The following is a 12,284-nucleotide window of genomic DNA, read 5'->3' on the forward strand; positions in this document are numbered from 1 at the left end:
GTCCTGCTGTGTAACACAAAGTTCCTGACGCTGCAGTGGTTTGGGCAAACACAGTGCTCTACCTTGTGTTTGGTACGCAGCTGTAAACGCTTTCTCTCATTGCCAAGACGACAGATCCCAGGATGTCAGAGATGTGAGGGGTCTTTCTAGTCCATCTGGGTCTGTCACCTGAGTCCATGCTAATATCTTCTGCAAAAGAATAGGCAGCGCCAGGGAGAGAGCTCTCCGGAAGGATCTATCTATGGAAAAAGCTAATAAAATAATAAGAAAACACTTGCACAAAAAAGGGCCAGCCAGCCGGATCTTCCTGGGACAAAGGCACTCACACTCTCTTTTACAAATATATTTTATTATTTTAATGCTTATTAAGAAATGTAACCAAGACAGACTCAGCAGCACCAGCGGCTCCTCACTGCCCAGCAGTCTGATGACTTCACAGATATGAAAACTTCACAGATTCAAAAAAACCTTTGGTCAACGCACTTTAAATACATTTGCATGCACAGACTCTCCCACCCCCTTCCCTCCCCTCCCACTGGTAACTGACAAACAGAGGGAAAACAACAACTATATTCATAAAACATTTAAATTAAAAGAGTAATTGGTTTATAGTGACAGCGTGTGCAGCAGGGTGTTCATAGTGTCTTGGTTTGCAGACCACAGAGACAACCGCTCCACAGGACAGGGGGCAGGAACACCAGCTCATGAAACAGTGGGGGAAGCAAAGGATGTCCTCAGATCGACAGGTTCCAGTCTTCATTTTAACACTTCCTTGTGTGAACAGTCCCAGCAGACAAATAAGACAGCGAGTTACACACAACATGCCCCAGTTTTGGGATTCTTAGTCTGTCAGGGTTAGTCATCTCTCATGCAAATGAGGAACTGGTGTGGTTTTAGTTACTCTTGATGTGTTTTACCGTAAAGAAGGCCAAAAGCTCAGGGCTAGAAAGAAAAAACTCTCCGGTATGACTCAGTGCAGTTTGATGCCCAAAACAAATTGGGAGAGAACTGACTATTAGGCAGCTAAACTTAGCAAACACCACTAGAGAGTATTCTACAGTTTTAATGCATCACAGCACTGTTGCAGCATGCTTGTCCTTCCCACATAACACAGCTGGATTGATTTCGTTTTAGGTAGGGCTCATGGTCACGAAGCAGAAGGGCTTTTGTTATACCTGGACACGCTCATGAAATGAGACAATGTATGTGAAAAGGAGATAATCCGTAAGAACCATTTCTACCTCAGTCACATATAGACCATATAAAGTCAACCCTCCGCACACATCAGACAAAGTTTCCCCTCTGCAGTGACCCCAGGAGAGCTGTAAGACTGTACATCCTTTCCAGAGTCCTTCCTCAGCAAGTCACACCTTGGTCTCATGCCAGCACCATCTGTGCAATCCCCAGCACCTCCCAGCACATTCCTGCTCCCCTGAAATCCTCCCCAACACCTACCCTACAAATCTTCCTTCACCACCAAGATTTCCCGTCTAACCCTAACCCTGCAGCCTGCTCCCACACCTCGGAGACATTTTTATATCCACCAGCATCCCCTGGAGCCTCTTTTCAAAGAATGATCAAAGATTCAGACTACTCCATGTAACTCCCAAGTCCATCTGCACAATAAGCTTCCTACCCCCAACGGGGATCAGTGGCAAACCCTTTGTCTACAGTAACCCCAGCTGTCCCACCACGCCAAATGGCTTCTCTGTTCAAGAGCTGCAGTTCAAGCTTGCACAGAGCTTTGAAATACTACTGATCCAAAAGAAACTCTGCAGGACAACGCTGTAAGTGCATTTATTTGCACACACAAAAGCAGTGCCCTATTGAAGAGAGGGCCCCAAGACAAACTCTTGATAAAATTACTCCTGGCAACTGATCAAACTTTACTTTCTCCAAAACTCTATAAAGCAAATAAACCCTGGAGCCTAAGAGTCTCCAGGGAATGGTGAAATTCCTGGAATGCCCTCATGCCAAAGGAGGCACCACATCTCTCTATGGGTCTTCAGCCATTTTTAGTAAGAAGTTCCAGTTCAATGAAATCAGTCTCTTCTCACTCTCTGGACCTACTGCACCTTGGATTCCCAAGGAGGTCTTCTCCAGCCTCTCCTGATGGTCAGCTCATTCTTTCCTTTGTCTTGGTACCATCTTTGTTTATCCAGAACAGCTACATTTCATCAGCTAAAAATTCTCCAGCTGGAAGGAAAATGGGGATGTGAGTGGGGAGGTCAGGAAAAAATCATTTAACTTTCGCTTTTCTAATGATCCCTGCCCTATGCAGTTTGGAAGACAGGTACTTTTCTCAAGAGTGGAGAGTGCTGCCAGGAGAAGGAAAGAGCACATTTCATTGATGGGACTCCACAGCTGCGCTTTTTTTTTTTTAAAAGAAAAAAAAAAGGCGCATAAGCCTTGAAGTCATGATCCCTAGGAAACAAGAAATAAGAAGTCCAAAATTCTGTTCAAAAGCCTCATGCTTCCCCCCAACAACTGCTTCAGAAACATCTTCTGAAGGTCCATCTCAGACATATGTTTGCCAGAAGGCACACAGCATGTGGTGCAATTGCCATCCCTTCCTTCCTGTGACTACAGACTTCCAATTCTATATAAAACACGCTGTGTCCTTACCCCCACTGCACTTCCTCCTGCACACATCCCCTGGCCCCTTCACACACCCTTTTCATTTCAAATCTGGATCACGAATACTGAAAGGGATGGGACACATTTGGGGGGCATCTCAAACAGCAACAGAAAAGCTAATTTCAAGACATCTGGAAACTCCGTAAGGTCAGATGGCAATCTGGTTGGGCAGGAAAGTTTTCCAGAGGGACAATCCGAAGTTTGTCTCATCAACATAGATCAACTTGATTCTTGTGGCAACCAAGCAAGAGGCTACCATAATTGAGTGTGAAGAAGCTCAGGATACAATAGAAAGCAACCAACCCACATCAGCTGTTGAAAGTCTGATGCAATGTGGCACAAAACATCCCTTTACAATGGCAACCAAAGCTCAATAGGAGACACTTGGGCACTCGCGTGTGTTCCAGCACATGAGCGATCCTGGTATTTTCCCACACTTCCTTCCCTGCTCTGCTTCTTTGTGGACCTAATTGTTATTGACATGAATGCCGGATGTAATCTTGTGTTATTCTTAGAAACATTTCAGCTCCCAGCTGAGGCCTGAAGAGATCAGACCCCCATTTTCCTGACTGACTTCCTCCGCCACTGTTGCAGGAGGTCAGAGGAGCCACCTACAGAAATATTCCATCAAGAAAGATCAAGAGTAACAAGATCCCAAGTCACCCTACAGAGGAACTACCTACAACGTCAGTTACAGAGAAATGGCTTACTGTTTGTTAATGGTGCTGGAGTGATAATCCACTCCTCTGACGTTAGACTACGTGGAAGAGCCGTGCCAAGAAAGCAGCAATTCAATTAAACTCTGATGTCTATTGTTCTACAAGCTTGCCTGTCTTTCTGCTAAGGATTGTGGTGGCAACCACATCTTTTTATCCATCTCACAGTAAGCTTTGTGTTAGCTTGGAGCAGTTACATACTCGAACACGTTCAGCATTATAAACTACTCCCCACCTTCACATAGGGAGACTGGCAGAAAGAAAATTCTCCTCAAATAAAACTGACTTTTCATTTTAATAGTTCACAATATTTAAAATAAACATGGAATAAGAACACACAAACCTAACCTGCTCTTCCTCAAATATCAAAATCCAGTTCCCCTTTCCTTTCTGAAAATGAAATTATTTGGCTTCTGAAATGTTAGTGGACAGACACAAAGAAAAGCCAGGTTTCGGGGATGATATTTCTGATGTTTTCAGCTAGGGAATAAAGCTTCAGATCCCTGGAATTACCAGACTTTTGGTTTTCCAGTAGGACCATTACTGCCTGTCTCTCCAGAAGGCTGGTGGTGTTGGACATGGATTACTTGTCTGGAAAAAAAAAAAACCCAGACAATCTTCCAGTAGAATTCAAGCTGATGTGGCATTCTGCTGTCCTTGAGCTACCAGGCTTCATAAGCGATACAGAAAATTATGAAACTGCTGTGGAACACCTCTACAACTAACCACATCAGTGCATACACTTGCTGCAGCACAGATTTGCCTGTTCTCTTACACAGACAGACTACTGCAGTTTCTAAGCCAATTTCCACTACTACTGACATCTTTCAGCTTCTCAGAGTAGGAGCATCTTCTAACCAGACCCAGCTCTGTTGGCCTCTGCACTGCAGGGACAAATCAGGCTTCACAGTAAAGCACATCAGGAAAAAAATGAAATCACAGGAGAAAAGATGTTTAAATAGAGCTTATTGGAATTCCAAAACTAAGTGTTGGGTAGTGTGTGTGTGTTCCTCCCTATCCCAAGAAAGAAGAAAAAAATCCCACAGCCTTTTGAGTGAGGACAAAAATGACCACAATAAGGAAAATCAGCTCCCCTCACACACATATGGGGCCATGGAAAGAATTTGCATTCTAGGAGCTCAGGAGGACAAGCACAGAGACAGGGGGGAAAAGCAGACAGTGCCCACCAGCCTACAGACAGCTCACACGCCCGACAGCTCTTTGCAACACCTCAGGGCACAACTGCCCCTCTGACACAGACCACAACCTGGCCTGCTTGTCTACTATCTGCAGCATCAAGTACTGCTAACAGCCCTTTTGCTACGGGAAACCCATATTACAGACTTTTCATTATTTGTTAGATGAAGTTGAGAGCTATGAGGTTATATTTGCCTTGTGCATCTGGAACATTGAGCGCTCTGGGAATGGATATGAGTTCTTGCCCATTTTTATAACTTAACATTAAGTAATCTTATCAAGACAAGAAAAAAAAAACATTTGAGCAACCTGTTGCAGTATAAGCTTTAAAAACATGAACTGAAAGACGAAATGCCATGGCTGAAGGTATCCAAAGTTCCATCAGGTAAATTCCTTCCCTGTCCAAGCAGCTGCTGGCATCCTTCCTGACCAACAGATGTTGCAACCCCACTTCTGTTTGTTGCAGGGCCAAAGTACTAAAAGGCCCCTTTCCCCGTTGCTCTTTGCAGTTCAGCGAATGCTTCCAGCCATGCTTTTATTTCTGTTGGTAAAGACAGCAAAACCAACACGCAACCACAGACACACAGTACAGCGTAATGTTATGATATGCCCTGCATCAGCAGGGTCTCCCAGTGCTGAACTTGGAATGCCATCTTTGACCTTGGCACTGCTCTTGGTGACAGGTCATCGATGGCTCATGTGTCCCTCCTTCCTTAGTCCATTTCAACGGTCTCTTGGCTTTTCTCCAGTCTAGTATTTAGGATCATCCCAACAGTCCTGGGTAGGGCCCCCTTTCTCCACAGCGATCTGAATACACACCACTCCCCCCGCTCCCCAACCTCCCTTTCTGCCACGGCAGAGGTCACCAATGGAAAAAAAATAATTCTACCAGGAAGACCTTGAAAGTCTCATCAGGAAACATCAGCTGCTGCAAAGGCTGCTCTTTCCAGATCTGAGTAAGACACCTGGGCATCAATTAGCTCTTCACTGTGAAGCTCCCTGTTCATGCACGCATCTGAGAGAATCCCATTTTTGCAGGAATGTGGGAGGTGCCCATTTGTCTCCACGTCCAGAGCATTTCCATTCTGGTGCCATTCCAAGCCAGCTTTGCATTTGTTTAAGTCCTGCTTTTCAGGATCCCTGTGGATCTCTCCATTGGTGTATACTTCTAACGCATACTCACTGATTCGTATGCTGGCGTTCTCTGCGTCCCCACCATGAGTGGAAGTCCTAGAGCTGGCCGTTCCTGCCTTGAATGGCTCCTTCCGGCCCAGGATATGCTGGCTGATGATTTTACGGAAGGTGTATCGGAACTCCCTGATTCGGTAGGCATAAATTAGAGGATTTACAACCGAGTTGGCATGAGACAGGATGATAGCCAGATACATCAGCCACAGGGGAGCATGGGCACAATTTGGGCAAAAAAGGGTAAAGCAGTTAATAATATGTAGTGGAAGCCAGCAGACTGCAAACAACCCAACAATGATGGCTAAAGACTTAGCTGCATGGACTTCCTTCTGCAAAGTGGAGCGAGAACGTTCCCCGTGTACCATCTTGTTCTCCATCTGCTTGAGCTGTCGCCGGGCTGCCATGAAGATTTTCAAGTAGATACCAAACATGAGGAGGAGGGGCAAGAGCACACAGGCAAAGAAGTTGTAGTAGACCATGTACTCCATGGTGACCACAGCCTCAAAGAGACATGCCACCATACTGTTGCTGCAGTTGATGGGAGAGGACTTATTGGAACCCAGCTCTTCGATCTGGGAGCGATTGTGCCACCCTAGCATTGGTGTCAAGCCGATAATGAAAGATAATACCCAGCAGATGGCAATGATACCTTTAGCTCGAGAGCCAGTCACCAAGCCATTGTACCTATAAAGTAGAGGAAATGGGAATTACATCAGTATCATTCAACAAGCCCAACACCCAAGCAACTTCCCAATGGCCCAAAAGACAGAAGACAGCAAGAAAGGTGTCTGCTTCTCAGAGGGACCTTTGAATCGCCGTGCAGAACTCACACAGCACAGCAGGGACCATGGTGACATTGTATGCCACGAATTTCCCTCCCTTTCCTTTAGGCAGTGAATAGGTGACAGAAAAGCAGGGAAATTAATACAGTTTTCATCTGTGTTCCTTCACTCCACCAGCCCTATTGGTCACGCACATAGATCTTGCAGCCTGGATAACCAACGGCACTGCTCTGACCCTTGGTGATGAAGACCACCGTGGCTCTCCTGCTGAAGGCTAAGGCAGTTCCTCCTTTCTGGCAAAGGAGCAGTCTTGTAGCATGGAATTGCTAGGTCTGTCTTACAGTAGATCTGTAAGCCAAATAGCACAAACGAACTCGCAGACACAGTGCCATCGGCCCCGTGTCCACGTTCAGGTGTGCTCCAGGGAAATTCTGCTGACTCATTTGCAGAAGCCAGGCTGGCGTTGCCTTACACAGCACCTCACTCTGCTCCTCCACAACGGCACTTTCAACGGCACCAACCTTCCTTCAATAACTGAGACTAGTCAGCAGTTTTCCTCACCAGCCCAGCTAAGCTGACCCCATGTCTTTCTCAGAAAGGAGGAATTAAGCTGAGGACAGTGCTCTGACTACAGGTGTGCTGTGGGCTGCACTGCACACACCAAAGGGGACTTCAGTGGGGGAGGTATTGATATGCTTGGCTGAAGCAAGTGCTCTTAGCAGTAAGTTCTCCAAGATCTGTTGAAAGAGACAATAAGCAACATGGTAAGAATCTGACAGCGCAGCCAGGGACCTTGGTTTGTTTGAAATATCAGCCAGTTCCCAAGGCCTCACAGGTTATTGCAAGTCCTGAGCTGACTCCACCAGTTCTTCTCTCTGAAAATGTAAATCAGGGCAACAGTTTAACATTTCAATGCAATTTCCTTCCCTTGGTAATGCTTAGCATGGAAAGTAGATGGCCAGATTCCCACATTGTCCAGCGTGGGTCCCACACTGTACTTGACCCCATGTGTCTGCGATCAGACAACAGTAGCGCTGGGCTTCCAGTGTTTACCCAATGCTCCTTCTCCCTCTGTCCCCAGAATTCTCTCAGCAAACAAACATATATAAAAAAAAATAATCCAACAAGCCATAGAAATCTTTCCATCTCTCAATGAAATAGTTACTCCCACAGGTTCATGCTCCTATCCCAATGCAAGTTCAAGACAGGGGAGGAGAAAGGCTGCTTTTGCCGGGCACAGTACAGAAGCAGATCCTGCACGTGCTTTAAATACCTGCTGATGGGCCTTGGAAAAAACCTGGCTCCACACAAGACCCGGCAGGCTTGTGTCTCCCTTCCTCAGTTGTATTTCAAAATCAGAAAAGAGGGAGTGAGGGAGGGAGTCAACCACACAAATTCCCAGTACCCAAAATACACTGAAATCCTCCTTCCAGAAATAAGGCAGGGATTCAGCTGATTCTGAGAGATAAAAAGGTTTCTCCAGCAAGTAGTGGATCCTGCTCAGTGCTTAGGGGATGCTAAGGGCACAGGATGGATGGTAGCAGGGAGCTGCTCACATTCAGACCTCATCAACACAGCAAATCAGTATCTGAGCTTTGAAAAGTATACTCAGGGAGCAAGAGATTGGCTGAAGGCACTTGAAGCTTGAAAAATAAAAGACAAACAAAAAAACCCTCAAAACCCTGCAGCCCTGGAATTGGCTACATCTTGTCATAGGAATTTTGAAATTGTGCAGCTGTTATCCCACGACTAGAGATGTCCCTTCCCTTCCACTAAAAATATATTCATTGCTGCTCCAGGCAACCACCCCCCTACTTCTCCCTCCCTCTTACCCTCTGGGGATTCCCATGCAACAAACTTTACAAGGCTTAGAAACAGCACTTAACCCAAGCAGCCGCCTGCTTTCCAGCTGCAGTGTATTGTGCTGGCAGTGGCAATTATCAACTTATTGGTGAGTGCATTTCCATAACGCCTTGGTTGGTATCTCCAAGGGTTAAGAGAGAAAGCTCACAGCATCTCGTGACATAGTGTGTGGCACTACGTTGGCCAGGTACCCACTGAGAAGTGTTCATTCTCTTGGGAGAGCTTAATTTCTAGGATCCACGTGAGACACCTCTGGCTGACTTGGCTGAAGTAGCGTTATTGCCCAGGCGGACTTTCCTGGACTCGTTCCTTTTGTCCACTCAGAGATGTCACCAGGCTGGCATCAAAGAGTTTGTGCACCTGTCTAGGCATCTTTCTAGGCTCACAGCAGCCAGGCCAAAGCTGCTCTCTGTATCCCCAGTGCTGTACAGCTCTACATGGTAAGTTCAGGGCTTCCAGGAAGCATCACACATACTGTGAGTTGCTGGCACCTATGCAGCAGACACAGCCTGCTGAGAGGAGGTGGTCACACCTACAGCCCGTGTTCTGCATACCTCGCGGGTGACTTTGTACCATGTCTGATGTGTCCAGACAGCACTGGATTGTCTGTGCAAAAGCAGTTCTCGTGCTTCCTGGAAATACTGGACTTGCTACACAAACAACGACTTCTACTCGTGAAATTCCAGACACAAAGAACATGAGCGCAGAGCACAGGGACGCTCACGGTGGAGTTGTGTATGGGGATAGGGTCACCTGACTCCTCTAGAAAACAAAATCCACTTTTGCAAACACAGGGAAATGTGGATGTTTTCCCCAAAATAATTTCACCTGCCCTGCTGCTCTCCCAGCCATCAGGCTGGCAAACTGACTCCAGGAGAACAGCTGCCCTTGGTGAATGCACAACTCATCTGTGCTGCCTAGAGTAACTCGGCTGAAGATGTGACACTTCTGAGTCCTTGGCCTAAGGTCTGTGTCACCGAGACAATGATTCCTGCACAAAGTGTAGTACCTCACCAGTCTGATTCATAAACTATCAAGCTGGGTGGAAGACAGAGCTGGTATAAGAACTACAGCATCCTCAGGTAGAAGTTAAAAATCTTTCCATGCATTGCATGATATGTAGCTGGCCTAACTCATCGTCACAGCATCCAACCAGCCTGCTGCTTGTCTTCCAAACTCACCTCTGGTTGACAGCACTGCACATCTTGGCCAGATGGCTCTGCCATGCACGGAGCACATTTCAGCCACCTTTACAGCACCACACCAGAAAGCCCGTGCTCAGCACTGGGGGCGCTGGGCTTTGATCTGAATTCCAGCAGTGCTCAATGATTTTTAACAAATCACTGCAAAACACTGTTCACTGAACACATCCACTCAACAGCCCCCACCTCAGGCAGCTGCAGTCATAGGAGGCAAGACAAAAGGAGGATATTCTATCCCTATTACATGTATCTGGAAATGAGAAACACTGACAATCCCAGATCATCCAGGAAATCTTGTGGCAGAGCAAGAAATGAAACCCAGACCTTCTCACGCACCATCTAAACAACCCTTTCCCAGTATTCTCAGTCAAGAAACTTTCCCCCCTATTACCAGGTGCTAACTGATACTAGTGCTTGTCTATGCTATGGAGACAGGGTAGGTGGGATCCCACAGGTGGGTGCAGGGCTCTAAACAGCAGAGGCAATACAGGTGGACAGGTGCCGTTCTTTTCCTCGTGGCACGATCAGCTTCCAGGATAAAACCTTGGTAACAGCAAGTTCCACTGCAGCCCATGAAGCCATAGACAACTGGCACTGCTTTCGAAGCCATGCCCATGCTTGTTCAAAGGAGGAAGTGAATTATCCTTCTTTCATATTAGGCTGAAACTGCCCATCATCTCTTTGACACAAACATGAGTGCATGTAGGAAACGCTCGTCATAAAGTCAAAAGGTTTATGGTGAGCAGGGAAAGAAATAAGTCCAGATATGGCTCAAAGTGACATTAAATCCCTGATTCACCGATTCAGATGCTCATATATGAGCATTTGAGAAGGCAACCCTAGAGAATTAAAGCAACTGCTGACACAGACTGTTCTCAGCACAAAGGCCCCTTCCACATCCTATACTTTATTCAGGGTTTGTGTTCATCTCCCCTGTTCTTCCTGCCCCAGACTTTGAGAAGCCAGTTCTTCATGTCCAGCTCCCCTAGCCTCTGGCAGAAAAGCATCCCAACACAACCTCAAAGCTGCAGTTTCAATCACCACTACATGGGATAAATCTGTCCCAATGTTCCAGACATCAGGGAGCTGCACCTTAGTAAAGCTTTCCCAGAGAAGCATCCCAGTAGCTCAGGCAGTCATCTCCAAAGCAACTTTCATCAGAGGAAAAGGTCTGCACTTCAGCAAGTTACTGTAGTTGGCACTGTTTGACCTGTGTAAGTATTTTTGCCACAGGTGAATACCTGAATTCAGCACACAGAGCAAGCAGTAACCTGAGAAAACTTTTCCGTTTGGCTGCAGGAAGAAAAATTTCTCCTCTCTTTCCAGTGCATCAGAGCTACCTGCCCTTTACCATGGGAGTATCTTTACCACAAATGCCTGCACAAGAACACGTGGCTGGGCACCATGCCTGCGGAGCATTTGCTGGCACCAAAGAGCCTGGAAAGCAGCAATTGTTCTTGGCCCATGACTTCATCCTGGAGCTCAGACTCCCAGTGAGTTTTGTTTAGAACACCCAGGGGTTTTGTATCAGCAAGCGTAGGTTTTCAGGTACCTGCGATGTTAGAGACACAGTTTGGATTTTATCCTAGACCAAACAATGGCTCCGACTCACTTCCTTAGGAGTGCTTTATTGCCACTTGCAGAGTGTTACATTTGTATAAAACCTGGCAGAATTCAGCAAAGTGTTTGAGAACTTTTGGAAAGTTTATCAAATTCTACACAGTATTTTAATAATTTGAAAGGTAGAACCCATAAGATGTTCACAAGTTAGTTTTTCTGTATTTTTAGATTTTACCTATAGATGTCCTTCCTCACTGCAATTTTTTGGGGGAGGGTCTTTTATCCCCAGAAAAATCGTTCCAAAGATAACTCTGATTATGTACTGAGCTGTCCAAAACTAAGCAGTATCAGAAATCCCGCTCTTCTGCCTCCTTAATACTGATAGTTTATTTGTGTGGGAACACACATCCACATATGTATCCACTGAGACATGTGGTTACCTTCCTTAGGACAAATGAGACATGAAACAGTTACAAAGAAAAAGAAGAAGAAAAAGTAGGTTTGGCCCTTTTCAGTTTTGCTAGAGTGAAGGAAGTCTGATTTATTATTTTTTTAAGAGCATTCATCTAATGAATATTAGGAATGCCTGGTGTTACCTTTCTTGTCCTCTGAGGAGGAGAGAAGAGGCTTTCCCAGGCATTAAAGCATGGGGCAAAAACATTGCGTCTTTAGTGGCAGAACTTTCCTTCCACTGGTTTGACACGTTTTTGAGACAACCAGATATTAGAAAAAGAAAAAAATGAGGATGTGAGCGGTCTGAATCATACCACATTTCCCTCTTCAGCTAATCAGCTTTCACTTTCTCAGCATGTCTGAGGCTATAAATCTAATGCTTATTCATCCATAAATTCGTAAGGGGAAACACAATTGACAAGTTCTTCGCTCCTACTGTAAAAGGACAAACCAGCAGAGGACAAGGAGGGGGAGGAATCCACGGATCTACCTGTGGGTTTCTGCATCCAATCAACTCCACTGTTCTGGGGTGGAAGAGGGTGTGCTCTGTTTTTTCAAAAACAAAATAGCGAAACTGGTACCGTGCCCAGCACTGATGAAGTCTGATTTTTCTAAAAGACTCTTTACCTTGGCTATTCCAGGAAATTAAATTTTCAAGACAATATAGTTATAGTGATACCCCCCAA

General features: G+C 45.8%; 1 protein-coding gene across 3 annotated transcripts in view; it reads right to left on the minus strand.

The window, feature by feature from the left end:
• Positions 1-330: 330 nt before the first annotated feature.
• The window catches only part of ADORA2A (adenosine A2a receptor), a 30,537-nt gene continuing 18,583 nt past the window's right edge, over positions 331-12,284 (minus strand). For all 3 annotated transcript variants that reach the window (XM_069795148.1, XM_009921347.2, XM_069795147.1), the window contains exon 3: positions 331-6,422. In XM_069795148.1, coding sequence (XP_069651249.1) covers positions 5,462-6,422 — 961 coding nt within the window. In that variant the 3' untranslated portion in view covers positions 331-5,461. The remainder of the gene's footprint in view (positions 6,423-12,284) is intronic.

The sequence above is a fragment of the Haliaeetus albicilla genome, chromosome 10 (genome assembly GCF_947461875.1).
Source record: "Haliaeetus albicilla chromosome 10, bHalAlb1.1, whole genome shotgun sequence".
Classification (NCBI taxonomy): domain Eukaryota; kingdom Metazoa; phylum Chordata; class Aves; order Accipitriformes; family Accipitridae; genus Haliaeetus; species Haliaeetus albicilla.